This window comes from Apis laboriosa, unplaced genomic scaffold (assembly GCF_014066325.1).
Source record: "Apis laboriosa isolate Shangri-la unplaced genomic scaffold, ASM1406632v1 scaffold11_cov152, whole genome shotgun sequence".
Classification (NCBI taxonomy): Eukaryota; Metazoa; Arthropoda; class Insecta; order Hymenoptera; family Apidae; genus Apis; species Apis laboriosa.
The window spans coordinates 5,297,487-5,316,807 of record NW_025221020.1 but is presented as its reverse complement, the minus strand read 5'-3'; the positions used below and the strand labels follow the sequence as shown (position 1 = coordinate 5,316,807).

Genomic DNA, 19,321 nt, shown 5'->3' with positions numbered 1-19,321 from the left:
TACATACAAACAATGCGGGACTACCTGCAACTCGCGACCGATATACCCGTCGTATTATTTGAATGATACGTTGTCACCTGTGTTTGTGATTCGAGATATCGGATGGGAAAGATAAACGAGGGATTAAAAGAGGGAATAAGCGTAATCTTCTTGCGTTACGTAAGAATATCTTGTGATTGTCTTTTTTCACGTGTCAGTTTATCGTTCGAAAAAATGGCCGAGATAAACGAGGAAACTTCAATAAAGATATTTTCAATAATTCTTCTCGAGTCGAAATCGTTAAATCATTCCCGTCAAACATTTTGAGGGATTAAAATGAGCGTAATCCTCCAAGTAGTGTGTTACGTAAGAACGCCTATATATCCGTTTATCGTGTTACCGTCGAAATGGCCAAGATAAACGAGGAAATTTAATAATTCTCGAATCAACAAGTGTCGTTAGTCACCAATGATCCAACAAACCTTCTCCAACAGTGTCAACATACACGACAGCACATCTTCGATGAAGAGCAAACACTCTCCTCGCCTATCGTCGCGGTAATCGTCGTCGTTGTAATTCATCCTCTGAAAAAGAAAAAGAGGAAGAAGGAGAAGGAGAAGAAGGAAAAAAAAGATAACAATGTCGTTTCAAAGTTCGTGTCGGCCAGGTAAAATTGCGTCGCAGAAATCGCACACGAGCGGGAGGAAGGGAGGAATGTCTCGGCTAATTACGCGACGAAAATTCCTCAACGATGCCATCACCCTCCGCCCGATCGCGAATTTTTATTCGCTAGATAGCAAGCGGCGCGCGCCGCTACTGATCGAGGGATTCTGTTTGGTTTCTTGGTGAAGATCGCACGAGTCATCGGCCTGGTATCTGCCAATGGTGGTGGAGGCGGTGAGCAGGTTAAACCAGGATTGGCCAAGCAAAATATAGCGAGACTCGGAGCACTGTGCTCCGATTGGTGGAAAACAAGCGGAGCCACGTGTCCCGGACCCCTCCGTCACGGGCCGATAAATCTCGGGTCGAGATTTTCAGTTAGCCACCAACGCGTCCGACAATTTGAAAATTATTCGCGTTCAGAGTGCTTTCCTTAAATCATCGCGCACTTGAAGAGATTAATTCGAGGATCCCGAGTCTGTTGACGGTCTCAGCTGCAGTAAACGTGCAATAACCGTTATTCGGCGTTAATCTTTCTCTTTAACGGTGAGTAAACAAATAACCGCTTCTCTCCTCTGATCGATAAAATTCCTCTTCCCTTGTACATAACGTATATAACGCGAGACGATCATCAACATTCCAACCAATTAATCTCGAAATCGATGAAATTCCGATAATTCTTCCCCCCCCTCACCCAAAAAATTAATACGTAATGGGAAATATTTTTTTTCGCGACCGAGCACATCGCGTATTTCTTCGACATTGAAAAAAAGAGAGGGAAAAAAAATAGTGCCGTGGCGAAACAACAAACACGTGTAGCCTAGTCATCAAGCGGTTGGACGATAGCCACGAGCCAAGGTCAGAACGAGCGAAATTCCGTGGAATACGCCAAATAAAACGTCACGTCGTGGATCGTCTACGCCGAAGCCTACTACACCAAGTCTACTTTCGTTTTCTAGACAAGGTCGGGGCGAAGGCGAATTACCCGTTACACGATAAATCGCGATCATCGATGAAAGATTGAGCGATCAACGCGCATGCGTTTTATCCGAAACGGTGAGGAGGGTGGTAAGCTCCCCGGTGCTTTCGAGGTTATCGTTAAGAGGGCAGCGTGTCCCACGATTAGTCCGGCTGATGATACTCTTTTTTTCTGCCTAAACGAACTATATTCCTGTCTATCGAACCTTGATGATACCTCACGTCGACCGGTTATCTACGATTTCCGCGCTTCTACCTGCATATTACGCCCTCGCAAACGGGAATGCATGTCCGTGCACCTGCGAGCGCACCAGGCTTTAGTCATTGGACGAGCATTCGTTCGCTATCATCCGAACCCTCTCCGCCTTTTTGTCTCCGCTTCCTCGTTTCACTTTTTCTCCTTTGTCGTTCGTTTTCTTCCTTTCTTTTCTTTTTTTTTTCTGTATTTGCGCGAACATGGAGGAGTCAACGATTAGATTTAGGGGAAGTTGAAAAATTCGCAATATTTGATATAGTCTATTTGTGACCTTGAATCGATTTTCTTCTCTCTCTTTTTCTTCGTGAAATTTGTTTCTCGATGTCAGATCGATCGAAGGTCATTGTAAAATTAGGATTCCAAATGTTCGAAATCTACGCATAACGTAGTTGATTCAACGAACTTTACTTACTTCTTTTTTGTTTTACGTGGAAAGTAAAAGTGGAAAAGGTACTTTTTTTTAATGGTTAAACGACGAACGTGGACTCTTCGATCACGATAGAAGGTCGCTGCGAAATATTCGGAAGTTCTTTCGATGTTTTACTCGTGACCTTGAATCGACGTTGCGGTTTACAGTAGCCTAATACGACTCCCATCACGATGACCGTTCCGCGTCCAGAATTTTTAGAAACGATTCTAAAAAAAGTTTCTCGGAAGATAGTTGGTTCGAGTTAAAAGCGATATGCAAAGTAATTCTTTAGATATCGCGATTATTCAAGATTCCGATAATTGTTTATTCGATAAAAATCGTAACCGTTTCTTCGTTAAAAATTAATTCCATGAAAATTATTATCGAAATGATACTTATACATAAAGATCTATTTATTTGCTTTTACAATTTTTGCGCATTCTTGTTTACTTTCGCTCCTCACGAGTGGAAAGGAAATCAAATAAAAGTATTGTGATTACAGTACTCTTAGCAGTATCAGTGTTAATCGATCTACAGTGTTATCTCAGTCTAACAAAAACGAGTATCGATATCGTGGCACGCGATCCATGACACCACTGACCCACCGCAATTTTTAACAAATAATGTTTACGACCATCTCTCGATTAGTTCTGCGGCAAAAATCGGCGAGCGTGCGATCAAAATAGATTTTTTTTCGTGGAATCAACTCGGTCATCTGATAGCTACAATTCTATGTTTTCTTCCAATTCGACGACACGAATCAGCGTTTGCGGCTGTCTCGAAAGTTTGCGGTCGCCTCGTTATCGCATCTACAAACACCCTCGCGAAACTTTATGCTTCCGCTCTTCGATTTTATGTAATTTCAATTGTAAAGGAGAGAATAGTCGTGTCCTTCGCAGTTATGGTCGATATAATTGTTAAATTGGAAGGGAAACGATACACTTCCAAGCGTTTGTAATCCGGTTACGCAATCGTCTGTATTTAGCCTAACTTTACAATTTGTTTGGCCCTGACGAGTTGAAGGTATTTGAAATATACCTGGAATGGATTATAATTAAGAAAAGTGTAATAAAGAAAAAAAAAAAGATTTTGAAATTTAATTTGAAATTTTTCGTTTAGAATTGCATACGAGCAACGCGTTAAAAATAAATCTAGATAGATTATAATCACGAAATAGTAAATAATATCCATGAGATAGATAATGGTATAGATAAATTTGATAAGGATATAATCATAAGATCGGTATCTTAGGAGAGGTTTAATCATCCAGATCGATTTGATAGAAAGATTTGATTTTATGCAAAATTAATTTCAAAATTTGCATTAATTTGGAAAAAAAAAGATAATAATTCAAAGATAATAAGTGAAAGTAAACAAACAATACTAACATCGTATAACACCTATCACGATCAAAATTATCGAAATCAAGCGCGTTGGATCGTTCGAGCACGTCGAAGAAAATCGTTCTGAAACCTAAAAAAGAAAAGGAAACAATTTCCTCCGACATTGAAGTGTTCACTTATCGAGAAATCTCGTCGTGTTACGTGTGCCCGTGTGCACGTGTCTCTGTGCTTTCGTGACTGACTTCGGTTACACTTCTCGGAACGCGGAGTTCTTTCACTTCGATTTGTACGCGTTTAAAGAGTGGACGCTTTCAGAATTACTAAATTGCCGATATTAGCCTCGCACCTGCGCGATCTATAAATCGTTCCACCGTGTCCCGTTCGATCCGCTTTAACCGAAGATTAGAGATGTTTGCCGCGTTATTGCTCGTCTCCTATCGCGATTATCGTATCCCATCCTCGATAAGAGTGAAAGCGTGTGTTCTTCGTACGGAAACTTGACGTTGCACGAAAAAAAATATCAAAAAAAAAAAAAAAGCGTAGACAACGTAATCGAAAGCGTAATCGAATATTATCTTGAGATTAATATTAGAATGAGATTTTTGTAACGTCCTATATTATTTATAAATTATGGATTAACTACGATTCTCTTTCGACGTTCGTCTCGAACGACCGTGTTTTCGATCCCGAAAAGCAGAACTAGAAACGTATTATTATTGTTTGGTCAAGATATCGATAGATCGTATTTTCTTCTTTATTTACACGGGATATTTTGTTTCGTCCAGCTAGCGAATTCGACGGACGCGAACAACAATAGCGTTCCTTCGATACGAGAAGGAAATTCGTGAAATAATCGTAGAGTTTTTAAGCCGATGATTGAGATTTGCTCGGCTATATTACGAATAATCCACGGCCACAGTTTTCCGGCTATTGTTATTCCGTATTTCGTATTCTTTTTACTTTTTATGACCTGGCTTACTGACTTGGCGATACGTGGAAGATTGTTACGCTATTTTAATAATTTCCCACCGTGGCGGACAGGGCCGACATTTGCACAGAACAAGCAATAAATCTGGTTCGATGAACCGGCGGGATAGGGTTAACGCACCCGGTGACCCGATAAAAAATGATAAGAAATGCAATTCGTAACATCAAACGTGATAAGTTGAGTCACCTTTTGGATATGATTCTCAAACGAGTCATTTTTTTTTTCGCTCGCTTGTTTTCTTTAAAATTTACAAGCGAGTAATCGTTCGATGGATTTAGATAAAAAAAAAAAAAAAAGAAAAAAATTATTAGACAAATTGCAATAATCTCGTTTCAATTGTAACATAATATATCATATATATCATATTTTACGTTTGAAATCTTCCATAAAGATTCATTGGTATCTTTTTTTTATACTATAATCCAGTTATAGTATAAAAACAAGAAGAGCACGCGGTGTTGTGATCATAATATTCTGAATAGAATAAAATTACAGCGAGGAAGATGAAAGATGTATTGAAAAATATATTCAAACGATCAGAAAACGTTGAAGTACGGTTAAAATAATTCTCGTCCATAATTTTTCCCGACTCTGTCCGCCTTCGAACGACCTCGCCGAGAACTTTCATTCGTATCCTTGCATCTTGGTCAATTACTCGTCCAACTGACGCGTTTTTGCTTGATACCCGGCATGAACGTCGCTTAATAACGCTGCTCTTGCTATTAACCTCGCGAGCAATGGCAGCATCTAGTACCTATAACGTTAGAAAATGCAAAAAACGTTTTTTCGTTTTATATCAGCGAGCGGATAACACTTTGGATAACGTAATATTATTACTCATCTAACCGACTTATCATTTTAGTTATTCGAATACATATTTCTTTATGTTCTCTTCTTTCGTTATCTATCGATTGATTACAACAATTTTTAGAAAGAGTTTACTCGAGGATACGATGTTCCAAATTAATTATTTCAAGCTGGAAAGAACTTGAAACTGGTGTAAAAAAAAAAAAAAAAATTAGCTTTGTTTAATATAATATATCTCTGCTCAATATCCAGAGATATATATTCATATTTTTTTATCTTCAATAAAAAACGAACGAACTTTTTATTCCCAAATTATTCATACTTGGAATCCCCGCGCAAAACTTCAATAGGAAGCGGAACGACGGTAAAGGTCCACCCCTTGCCATCCCACCATCGAAAATTTCTCCTCGAAAATCAGCACGGTTGGCGCGGTTCCCCCAAATCCCGCCGAATTATCCTCGCTTCACGCCATATTGCCAGAAGGACGATAGCCGAGAAATCCGCGACGAGGTTGATCCGCCGACAAAAGGGGATCATCGTGCACGGTGGAAACAACGTGGCGCAGGTTCCTGGATCGGTGACCAGCGTGTCCGCCCACGCGAGGATGCCGGTCGTTCTAAAAATATACAATCCGGTCGGGGCATACGGTGCTACCGGTTTTAAATCTCGCCGCTACCGGGAGCCGATTCAATGCTTTCCGTGGAAATAAAACGAGAGACCCCGTGGCCGGGCCACCGGGGACAGAGATCCACTTCCGAGCGGCTAAACTCTCTGGATCGTTAAGGGTGGTTAGGCGACGCGCAACACCGAAAAAAATAAAACAAAGATTTAGAATAATCCTGATAAATTATAATATGAGATTCAGAGTTCTTGGTTTGATCGAAGGAAAGATGGATTCAAAAGAATGGTATTGAAGAAAATATTTAAGAGTAGACAAGATGATTTAAATTTTTACGAGAATATTGTTGAAATCGCACATGGATCGTGTATCGAATTGCCTGAGTAAGAATTTATAGGATTCTGTAATAAAAAAAATGGGAGATACTTAAAATGGGAGATAATGGAAAAAAAAAATACAGTTTTAAAAATAGCGATATAATAAAAGTACATAGATTTGAAATAGTATATTCGATTTAATAATAGATGAGAAAAGATTTCAAAAAATAATATAAACAAGGAAAATATCTGATTCTCTAATTCTTGAATTTTTACATTTAAAATTTATCATATATCAACTTTATCATAAAAAATTGATAAAGTTTCTTTATAATATATTTTCTTGTTTACTTGTTGCGATTAACAATCGATAATTTTCCGATAAGATAACGATTTCCTTATAAACGCGAGAGCAGAAGAGTCCGTTGGTAGTCTGATAAAATAGCAAATCATACAGTTTTGTGTAAGTTGGCAAACTTCATCTTCTCTTGCCTCACGAGTGTTTAAACAATAATTTTTACATTCTGTTCATATTTAAACAAGACCATAAAACGATAATTCAGTTGGATAATTCAGAAGGAATCTGCTTGGAGAAAGAAGGAATCGACAAAATTAAAACGTTAGTATCTCTATTGCTTCGTTTATCTATTATTATCTTCGCTCTCGATAATGTTCAATATTAACGTTTCGTCCCCTAACAGTTCAAACGCAAAAAGAAATCAAAGAAACGATAGCAATCGCGAACGTAACTTGGTAGCCGCGACATTACCGTCTAATTAAGATCCCAATAAAATCTACGCGCCGGTCATAAATCACCGACGGACGGACGAATGGATGGATCTGCGACCGGATGGAAACTTGTTCGCGTTCTTCGATTAATATCTTTTTACGTCTGTAAATTTGATTAAATGCGCGGCAAATGTATCTGCTTAGACTATTTGAATCGCGTAAAATTGTTGCTTACCTTCGAAATTAAGGATCAATCTGTCGATGTGGTGGGCCATCGCGACTTTCCTCGTCGATTCCAGTTTCTATCGTCCGCGGTGGTAACGTCATCTCTCTGTAACGCCATCCCCAATATACGAAGGATATTCACCTAGCCTTTAACTCGCCTCTACGTGTCTCTATCTATCCTTCTGTCTTATGGTCTCTCTCTCTTTCTTGCTCTCTCTCATCCGATATCCAATGACAATATCTCTGGGTGCCGTTCTCGCCATTAATCTATTCTCCTCCTGTGCCTTGTCGTCAACTTGCCCCGGTGAATGCAGATAATCCTCGATCGTTCGCTGATTCGAGTGGCTCTCTCGCTCGATCGCTTGTTCGAATCGGTGCATCGTACTTAGGATAACACGTATGAGTATACCTCGCATGTTCCTTGCTTTCGTTTGACTTTTTGTATTCGCGGATTTGCAAGTCGAATCGCGAAAAATGATTATTCGGTAAAGCTAGTATTGTGAAACTGCTAGATATAAGTCTGAGAATTTGTATAAGGATAGGAAGAATGAATTTCGTGTAGTGCGTTAGTCACAGTAATGATCGAATTCGATGTCTTGACGATGTGTATATGTGGCGTAATTGGTTGTAGATTTTGTCTGTTTGTGAATATATTTGATAATAAATATAATGTTAATTTCTTACATGTTTTCATTTTATTTTAAGTTTTTTTTTAATTTTTCTTGTTAGTAATTAATTATATGAACAAATATTTTAGTAGTTTTATATTGAAATTGTATTTTTCAACATAATAAAAATAAAATAATAAAATGAATACGAATATATATAATTGATAATATTAATGTATTCTATTATATAGATTTTCGATTCTGTTATTCTTTCAATTTTGTTTTTAATCCTCTTAGAGCGTAATATGCCGATATTTATTTATATGATTTCATTTTATTGTTAGAAACGTTGCATTGTGAATCAGCGTTTACAGTAGAAATACATTATATTCTTATTTCTCTTCCCATTTTCAATTTTTTCCGTTTTCTCGTTATCAAGTATCATGATCCTATGAATATTTATCGAATCTTCGAAAAATATCGTAAAATTTGATTTATTTGTAATTCGGAATCGACATATCGATGTATCTATTTCGTGCTTTGTTTCATTGCAAAAATGGCGGCCGAAAGTGTATAACAATTCGATAAACGATACGTAAATATCATTCGAGTTACTCAATAGCGATCGTTAATAACTTTACGAAGTCACAATTCCACTTTCTGAAAATATAATACTGACAAAACTCCTTCAACTACCCCCATGAAGTTGCTCGCAGAAACTACGCAGTTACGCTCGGGTGTCGCTCCATCGTGTCATACGCGCTTTTACGAACCGTTCCGAAGTACATACAAGCGTGTCGTTCGTTGTGTGAGTTCCCTCTCACTCTCTCTCCTGTCGAGATCTCATTGCTACATGTTACACGCTTTGCTTTGCCTATGCCTTCACAAACGTTTCGTATCGGATGCTCGAAAGGAAAATCTCTTATCCTTGAAAGAGCGATTCTTTTTCTTTACGATTTAAACGCGAACGTAATAAGGAGAACAAAAGAAAGATGATAAGGTTAAAAAAAACATGGCGAACCTGGAAAAATGACGCGCGCTAAAACTTCTTCCGCATCGCTTCCCTTCTTATTGATGTATCGAATCGATGTATCGTCGATGCATGGAACACGGGATATGATACCACGTTCGGTTTTGATTTTCCTTCCATCTTTTTACCCTACTTGACCCTAACCGGTAAATTTACAACGCTACGAACCACGCGCAAGCACACGATCACACATTCGCACAACTCACACATACTCGACCCCACTAGCGACTGTTCTTTTCTTCCTTTCCTCGCATCGTTCGAGTCCGGATGCGCGCGCATCGCTTCCCCACCACAGTAGGGCAACCGGCCGCGCGAGGCAACTATGGTGGGGGAAGTCGGTTGCCGCCGCAAGGCAGAACGTGCGGACCGAGTGGATGAAACGAAAGCACAGAATCATTACCAAGCCAGACCTCGAGGAGTGTAGACGTGTTTCTCGTTACCTAAGCTCAGTCGAGAGTTCTCGTGTCGCTTTACTTTCTCTCTTACACATTTGATACATATACACGTGTGATAGTCGCGCCAAAGAGGACAGTCGCGAGACGCAACGTGTTGTACTCTGTACGTGCATGGGAATTGAACGAAACGAAAGGACGAAGGGAAAGGAGAGAAAACAGATCGTTTCCCTGCTTTCTTCCCTCTCGCGCGGATATTCCGTTTGTGCTCGTATAAGAGGAAAGCGAATTTACGTTTTTGTCAATAAACTTTCAGTGCATCGTGTGTATCTTTCGATCAGAGAACATTGAACTTTGTGCCATCGTCCCGTGGGACGTTTTCGAACTGTCATCGGTGCTTTTCAGTGGAAACTGTCGAACGAGCGATCGCACCGCCGTCTATCACAGTCTTCGATAATTGTAGTGAATCTCGATTATCCGTTTAACGGTGTTCGATAATCGATTAAACTCGGCCACGAACAATTTTCCACCCATGGAAAGTGATCCATTCGAGGATCCACCTTATAGGCGTTTCAGAAGACGTAATTAAGAAATACGCGTCGATCGTGTGCTCATTCGTTTTAATCGATCGTCGTTGATCCGTGAGTAACAATTTTCGTCAACTTTTGTTGGCGTAGTGTTATACATTGACCACGTGCGTTTTCTCTACGGACAATCGGTGACGACAATAGTCTTTGTGGCGACGAACATTGAGCGTGCGCCGTCGAAACCTAAAGTCACGTGTGTCGCCACGAAAATACATTTTGTGTAGAATTGGGAGCTAACGTGCTCGCGATCCCTTTGACTCTTAAAAAATCTTCAAATCACAAATCGATTCTGTGCGTGAGATATTAACGAAGAAGCGAAGAATAGAAATAATTAAAAAGATCGATAAAGTGGTAGTGTTTGATTGACGGACATTGGTTCGATTACAGTGTCGACGAGAAGAGAGCAGTAATTCAAGAATTGTATCTGCCAATCGTCAAGAAATGGCGATTCCATTCGCTCTGCCTTCCGACGACGAAGCGGAAACTCAGACACAGCAGCTGGAGCAATTGATGCTCGATCTATACGCTGCTCTGCAACAGGTACTTCGAAGCAGGACAGCACAGCATCCGTCATCACGAAATCGTGAGTTCAACGAATTTTTAAGACACATTCTCACCTATCTCGAGATTTTCGTCCGCATTCTTACACATCTTACGAGCGATCCATTGCGATGAACAAGTTGTTTTATTCGTGGCAACAGCCTTTGAGTCTTCTTGAACAGAATGGAACGACCATTATAGGTCTATATGGTCAACTCGTTGTCACGTGCTACGGGCATTTTTCCTTCTTTTCTCATGTGGCATCGGTCTCATCGCTACGATGTATCCATTGGATACAGATAACGTTCTTATTATGGTACTATCCGATGGCTTTTCAGGAAGATGCATTAGAAGACAAGGGCAACCGATTAGATGCTATTGCATGAGATTGACGACACCGTCCGCGAGACGTTTCTAACTACGTCTACGGGGGCTGGTTGTTCTAGTCGAAAAACATATCAAAATGTACAAAAAAAATTTAGTCATTCAAAGATATTAAGTAAGAAAAGACAAAAAATAAAATGTTTAATATAATTCTCATTATATATATATTAGTTTTAACATATTTATAACATCGAAGTTGCACTTTGATATGAAAAATTTATAAGTCAATTTTAGTTATTTTAAAAGCAGATGTATTAAAATTGCAGTTTTTTTTTAAACTTTTCTTTTTTTGTATTTTGTATTTATTTATTTTATTTATCTACTTATTTATTTATTTATTCAAATATGTTTATTATTTTTGTTATACTCATTTTGTAAACACAAATCTGAAATTGTTACTTTCAATAAATTGTGAATGCGTTTGAATTTGTAATACGTGCGACGCAATTAATTTCCACTTCTCATACACCAAGGAGCATGGGTACACACACTCGAGAGTAGGACAGCACGTTGCGTATCGAGTAGAAATGCAACACGTGGTTGTCGCGCGGTACAACGCGGATCACTTTCGAGTGGAACAACGCGACTCTGCATCCTGTTTCCTTTTCAAAAGATTACTTACGAAATTACAATTTTCCTCGAATTTGTGAAAAAATCGCAAATCGTAAAGTTTAATCGATCAAACCGGCCAGTTACGCCGGCCACCGTTATAGATTAGAAAAAAATAAATGAATAAAGAAAGCGAAACAAATTTGGCAAAATTAAGGCGTATAATTTGAACAAGTTCACTTTGTATTCGTTTGTGTCGGATTCGCAACGCACACGAACGTTCGAGGTGTCGCGAGAAATCGTCGTTTCATCCAGGTCGTTGACTCCCGTCGACTGTTGCACCATTTGTCGAAAATTCTGATACATTTGACAGCGGTCGTTCACATCCCGTGAATCAGCGTCGAAAAATCTCGGTCCATCGCGAGATGGTTGCGAGATATCTCGACACCTCTCGTGATTTCGCGAAACGAAAAAAGGACCATACAGATTGCGAAACGTTCGTGTCATCGCGTGATTTAGCTGTTTCTCTCGCGTGATTAATTCGATTTCGGTTTCAATGTCCTCCTCCCCGAGGTCCTTGATCCTCGAACGCCTTCTGACGCCTTTTCCAAGAATTCTTAACAATTTGTATTCGCTGTCAAATTTGCATTCGTTCTTTTCGCTAACATTATCGAGTAGTGTTAAATAATGTTAACTTTGAAACTAACGACAACTAACGAATATAATAACGTTATTCAATAAGATTAAAGATTGCCTCGCATGCAAACTAACTAAAACAATACAATAACTTCACATAACCGTTATAAACTTAATTTTTATCGCAATTATAACTCTGATCCTAAGTATCTTATACCGTCTTGCGTTTATTTCCAACCTTATCCATCGATTCTCCAATTCTTCCCTCTCTTCTCCATTCTCCAACAATAATCGGAGAAATTCAACTCGGGTACACGATACGCAGGAAAAGATTCTTGCACGTAGAGAAAACGAAAGACACGAACAAGGAGGGAGAAAGGAACAAGAGCGAGAGGAGCGAGCCAGAGGCGTAAATTGCGGTAACTTATATTCGGCGCATAATGAAACGCGGGTTTACGAGGGTGCAGCGAGCGAAAGGGGGCGAGTATAACAGATGTAGCGTGGGTGTAGAGGCGAGAGTATGGCAGACGATGTCCGGCCATGACCCTGCACCGCTGCTCGAGCCTCCTTTACGGCGAAAAGAGACGGCGCGGCCGGTCGGATCGACAGGAGAGTAGGAGGAGGAGAGACAGAGCGGAGGGACGATGGGAGGAGAGAAGACCGATGGTCAGGCACAACACCGGAGTAAAACGCGCCATAAAACGCGATGCAACGGCTCGTTCCCCGAATCTCGGATGTCGATCGTCCACCAGAGATTGTGGTATCGAACGTGAGCCCGTACCACAACGATTGCAGGACGAGTACCTCCGATATCATATCTCGCACGCTTTGAAATAGTACATTGTGTGTATGGCCGATTTTGAAAAGGTTCCTGGATCTTGTTGCTCGTTCGATCGACAATAGAACGATCTGGATGATAAATTTTATCTGTTTTTTTTTTTTTTTCTTTCTTTCTTTCTCTTATCGTATCTGGGTATATCTGGTTCAGATTTGTTGAACGTTCAAGATCATCGCTTCTTGTATCGAATCGGATTATTTTACGATTGCCATTTCCTTTTCTATCGATAATTCAATTGTAAAATTTTTGTTTGTCTCTGAATCGTTGTTTCTCTCGAGCAGGTTTTATTCGAGGACGAGAAAGTGAGGTTAAACTGCCAATTAGCCGAAGGCAGACCTCGGCTTTAAATTATTCGCAGTGTACTCGAGTCACAGTGGGAACAACCGTAATTTCATATTACTACCATCTATAAAACGATTCTGATCGAAGGTCAGTGCACCCTTGCTCGCGCGATTAAACGCGGGAGGAAACGTGGTCGGATAGCATTCTGAATCCATTTTGCCTCAGTTTCGCGGCAATACGTCCTTAACGAGCCTTTGATCTCGCCGACCATCGTGGTGGAAGTGTCCCGAAAGAAACCGCAAATTGCATCCGGTCGTCGCCAATGTGTCACCGTTGTTTCTGAATGATGCAACTTTTCTTGAAAATTTCACCGATCCGATCGCTCGCGAACAAATCTCACTAACCTCACCCTTGCCCGATTCGACGAATCTCGCTCGTTCCGAAGGAAACCTGATTGGAAATCGGGAGAAGAATTAATTATTACGAAGTATATATGAATTACGCGAATTTTGCTTCATTATTTTACAAACGAAAATAGGTGGTGGCGTGTGTTTGAGGGTCAATAACCATAGTTTGCCGGCGCGGTTTCGAGAGAAGATGCAGAATCTGGCGGCGTTGCATCGGAGTCGGGGTTGGTTATTTATAGAAACAGCTGTGGCCAGCCCCGTTCCCGACTCTTCTCCCGTGACATTTGCAGAAAACTTCCACCTCGTCATCGTGCTCGCGTAAACGCGACCACGGTAATAATGATTACGCGCGTTACCCGATCATCACCGGCCTCATTTTTCTTCCGCCTATCTGTTTTCACTCTCGTTTCTCTCTCTCTCTCACCTCGCTCTTCGCCCTCTCGTCCCTCTTCCCTCTTCTTAATAACCGTTTGCAGTGTTTTCGTGCGAATCGAGACGCCCCCGTTTCCCATGACACGAACCGATAAGAACCGAATCGAACTCGTCCTCGCGATCGCCTCTCTAATCGGAGGCGTTTAATTTCTCGGTAAGAGAAAGATCGGGTGTCGTTCGTAAAACGATAGCCCTTCGACACTGAACTTCGTATTATGTTACATTGTCGTAAAGCCTCGGCTGGTATCGGTGCACTGAATTTCGGAGTAAACCTCGCGATCAGTTCCGGAAGGGGAAGCGTTCCAACTTTTTCCTCCTTTCATTTAAATATTCCGACAATCTTTCGATTACCGTAATTTTTTTTTTTTTTTTTTTATAAAGTAACACGATATTCTTTCTGCATTTCTTCTAAAGAAAATTGGTTTGGTTTTTTTTTTTTTGATTTAAATATTAATAAACGTCTCCCGATCGTGTCGTAGATTTTATAATATAAATTTTTTGATTTCTTTCGAAGGAGATACTCGATTAAATATTAGTGGATAAAGTTCCGAGAATCGAATCTGATCGTAGTCCCAGTGCGATCGTTCCACTCTGAATTCGCTTCATCATGAATTTCCCAGCGGAAATATCGAAGACGATCGATCCAGAACATAAGGAATGAGAGCACCGACCGTAGTCTATAGACCTGATGAAATATTGAAAGGAATTCGTCATTGCCGATTGTCCGATCCTCGATGGCCGTCTCCTTCTATTCATCCATCGAGCCAGGTGTTATTGGCCGATCTCTTAAAATATTCATCCTACCACAATCTTCTCTTTTTTTCTTCCTTTCTCGTGGTTGCCTCGTTGACTCGTTATCGTCACTGGTTAAACGAGTCCCCGCTTTATCTTCACGTCAACGAAACAATGCCGTATCTTCCTTATCCGTCAGAACCAGGCTTATTGGATTTTCTCACTCGCTTCTGTTTTCTTTTTTTTTTTTTTATCTTCGGTATCAATCGTTGACGAGATTATAGCAGATACTACTCGAGAGAGATTTAGTTTCTTTGATGAGTCAGATTAACGCTGTTTCTAAGTGTAACGTTTCTAATGTGATTTTTCAATGCTCGTGGAAATACGCGTTCATTAATGCGCAAAAAGAATTTAGATCGCACGATGCTTGTTTCCAAATATTTTAGAAAAATATTGCAATCGTAAGCGGGATTTTAAAATCTAAAGAATCTGAAATTAAAATATTGCAAAGTTACTTAAAATATTCCATAGCTCGCAATCGATAAATCAACATTTTAATTTTCAAAATTTTCTACAATAATAATATTTAAATCGAGATCAACATTCTTCGTACTTTTTTTACCTCCGATCGAGGTAAATATTGTAATACAATATTTCACCGGAATAAACATCGAAATGATGGTTTTCACGGATTGTTTTCGACTTAACAAATCGGTTAATTAACTTCCTTCTCCCGCGAGGTCGACTCTTATCCACGGGCGTCGCGTCGTCGTTTTTAATTAAAACTCTAATTATGCCTTTTGCCGCGTGCTTTTCACGGATTTCGAAACGCGCGCACCAACCCCGATGGTATGATTAATATTCATCGAGAGACGAAACTCGTGCTAAGCGCACTCGTGCTTTCCACCCCTTTCCTCTGGTGTTATACATTTTTACGCTCCCCTGAGCGTATTCTTCGTAGGCGGCTCGAGCACGCGTCTCCAACCGTACATGAAATTCGGCTGATTTTATCTGCCCGCCAACCCTTTTCCTTCGATCACCCTTCGCGGCGCGGCCTCGTTTATCGCGGCTCGTCATCGTGATTTTATCGTGCGTGAAGATCGGCCGCTGGCTTCTGCACCCTGATTGCGTTCGCCACTAAAACGAGAGATACTTGCAATTGTTTTTTTAAATTAGTTTTTCATTGTTCGTCTTTTGAAAATTTGCTCAATCTTCGCAATATCGAGATCTAACATTAAATCTAACCGAGTAAATAAATAACAATTATTAATTCCAACATTATTTTTCTTATAATTATATATTATTAAGATGGATTAGATAAAAGAATAAACGCATAACATCATTTGAAAAGATTGCGTTTCTATAATGTTCTATATATGTATATATGCATATATGTATATATATTGATTGTATTATAAACAAGTCTCGCAATTTTCCATCTTTATTTCTTGCACGTAAAAAGCATTGATTAAATTTCCTGTTTTTTTTTTTTTTTTTTTTTATTGAATTCAAAAGAAAAGCAGTTAACATCCCTTTATATTCTGAGCCAACAACGAATATGTAATGAAACGACATATGTATAAATTTATTTTCGAAATTATAACAAAAATACCGTGTCTGGGATACACCTGTATCCCACTCGATATTACGAAGGTTAAGTTTCTATTATTCACAGCGCATGAATATTCATTAGGCAATATCTACCGTGTATATGCACATTGTGTTTTAACATCGAGAGGAGGAAAAAAACAAAAACTACTACTGAAAACAACCAAATCACACTGCAAATATATCGTTCCACGCGGACGAGTAATACTAGCAAAACCAGTTCTTTGTTTCTTCGAATGGAAATCGCAATTGTTCCCTATAAAATTTATCGATAATACTGGCAACATGGAAAGGACATCGGTCGGAATATTCGAAAACGGCGCGGATTAAACGAGGCGGTGGAGGATTTTTGAAAAATGCATACACAAGGATAGAGCATTCTCTCTATTAAAGAGAATTTATTTTATCGCGCGCGTACTCGAAAATTTAAGATCGTTTCTCGTTTCTGGAATCGACTTTCGCCTGGAGGACGAATCTCCACCGTGATCCTCGATCGATTATTATAGCAGCAGCTAGAAAGAGTGGAAAAGAGGTTCGATTCGTTTGTTAATTATAATCGAATAATGAAATCGTAATCGACTCGCAGTCTAATGATACAACTTTTTAACGTTTAACACTTGATGGAAATAGAGCTTTTGGATTCGTCTTCCAAGAGGATATTTTTCGAGAATATCGTAGTTGGAGTAGATCAAGAAGATATAAAAATAAGAGGATGAAGAGTGGTTCGTAATATAAAGAATTGTTTTTAATGCGGTTATTTCTTTATTTATTCGTTCAAGCGACCATGATTTTTCCAATCTCTCTTTCTTACGATCGTCTATCTCCAATTTACACGGAAAGATTTTCAGTTCACCTCGCGGGGAAGCATTGCAAGCAATCAACTACGAGGCACGATTAATTCCGCCGACAACGAAATCGCGAGTCACGTAGCCAATAAGAGCGTAATCAATCGGTGGAGCGAGAACGTTTCCTCAGTTCTCCACGACTTCTGCACCGCAGAATTCGATCGAGCTCCGTGCCTCGTTGAAATCGGTGGACAGAATTTATTGGGTAATCAGAAATCGATGGCCAGCCGCGTCGTGGTGCGCAATCTTGTTCCCTCATTTTCATTTTCTCGTTGCCCGTATCGCGATAACGTATCTCTTGTTTCCGACCAGCCACTTGGAAACGATCCTCGCGCGAGATCACGCTTCGTGGATCGAGAATTAATCGAAACATGGAAAGATCGTTCGATCTTCTGCAAAAAAAAAAAAATGGAGCACGCCGTGAATCGATTGTCCTCCCGCCTCGAGAGGATCGAGAATCACTCGGAACAGGGATCGACGGATGATGTTGATTTCGTAGAGGAGGAAAAAGAAAGAAAAAGTAGAGCACGCCGTGAATCGATTGTCCTCTCAAGAGGATCGAGAATCACTCGAAACGTGGAAATATCGTTCGATTCTGAAACGGAGAGAAAGGGGGAAGAGTAAGGATGTCGTGAATCGAATTGTCTATTCGAACTGGTGCAGTGGGGAGCATTTATATCGGATTATTATCAGCAGGTTTGTAAGATTTCCGCGAAGCGTTCTATAGTCGTGTCATTGGTTTCAAGCAAGACGGAAAATTCATCGTTTTTGTGAGAAACGTTCACCGGTTGGTGGTACCGATTTGAACAACAGATTGTCCATATCCTGGAGAAATCATCGCCCATTTACGACTTTGGTTCTCTCTTGAGTAGGCTGAACGAGCGATATTTTCTATTACGGGACGGGGAATTTATGTATGTATAAGTTTGATAAGATTGAACTTCATTGCGCGGTGACTCATTTTAAATCGCAAAACTCAATAAATGTAGATATCTAATCGATATATATATATATATATATATATATATATATATATATATATGTCTTGTACTTTTGTTGATTTTATTATATCATTTTTATAACACATATTATTAATCGATATAATATTAATGATCTAAAAAATAAAATTTTTAGAATCAAATAACGATCTAATACTAACATTTTCTAAGATTTTTAAGATACGATAAAACTTTCGAATCAATTTAAAAAAAAGAAATACGATCAATCTAATAATACGATAATAATTACGTTTTCGATGAAATATCGAAAACATATCCACTATATCCATAAAAGATCAACGAAAATAAACTAGCAATGTTTTCCCAGCTGCGCCTTATAATTACAAAGCGACCAAACAAACAGCGCAATGACTCTTAACTCGGAAAACCCAACTTCCAAATCGCGTAAAGATTAATTCGCACTTCAAACAGTAGATTGTACTTGATACAATCGATTGTGTTACGACAGCATGGTTCAACGATTCCTTGTCTCGTTGTCTTTGAATAATCTCGAGAGAAGTAAAAATAAAAATGAAAGTAAAAAAAAAAAAATCGTGACACGATAAAAAAACCACCAAGAGCGCCAAGAGCGTACGCCCGCTTGACATCGCTCGCGATTCGCGAGTATTTCTATGCGCGCGCGCTCATGTCTATTTTTCTGGTGTGTGTCGCGGCTGCAGCGGCCTTGAGAGGGGTTCTTTGTGCAGTTGAGCGTTCACCACGGCTCACTCTCGGTGTCACGCACACGCTCGCTCGCACCTACGCGCGCACACAATCGCGAGCGATCGCGCGAGCGCCACTAGGATTACACACGTATGCATACTGTAACAAGTTGCGTTGCACTTACGCGTACAAAGGGCGCTCCGTGTGAGTCACGTGCTCGCATATGCTGCCAGAGCTCAGATCCGCTCCCACTCCTCGCCCTTTTCCCTTCCCTCTTACCGCCTCTTTGACATAACGCGTATACATAACGCACATTGTCTCTACACTCGAAATTTCCCCTTGTTCCACGTTTTTTCCCTCCTCCTTTTTTCTTCCCCTTCCTGTTTTTGCTTCCTCCAGTTCCCTTTTTTTCCCCCTTTTTCCCCCCCTGCGTATTATCTCCGCCGCTCTATCTCTTCGTGCAACTCACTTTTTTTTTTT

General features: G+C 39.9%; 1 protein-coding gene across 3 annotated transcripts in view; it reads left to right on the top strand.

Moving 5' to 3' along the window:
* The first annotated feature begins 1,077 nt into the window (after nt 1-1,077).
* LOC122716865 overlaps nt 1,078-19,321 on the top strand; it is a 28,529-nt gene continuing 10,285 nt past the window's right edge. Inside the window, exons 1-2 of one of the 3 annotated variants that reach the window (XM_043940337.1) lie at nt 1,078-1,185; nt 10,315-10,510. In XM_043940337.1, the coding sequence (XP_043796272.1) occupies nt 10,369-10,510 (142 nt within the window). In that variant the 5' untranslated portion in view covers nt 1,078-1,185; nt 10,315-10,368. Of the gene's footprint in view, nt 1,186-6,717; nt 6,976-10,314; nt 10,511-10,805; nt 11,042-19,321 lie in introns of those variants that run through there. The other 2 variants (XM_043940330.1, XR_006347115.1) reach the window with 2 other exon arrangements.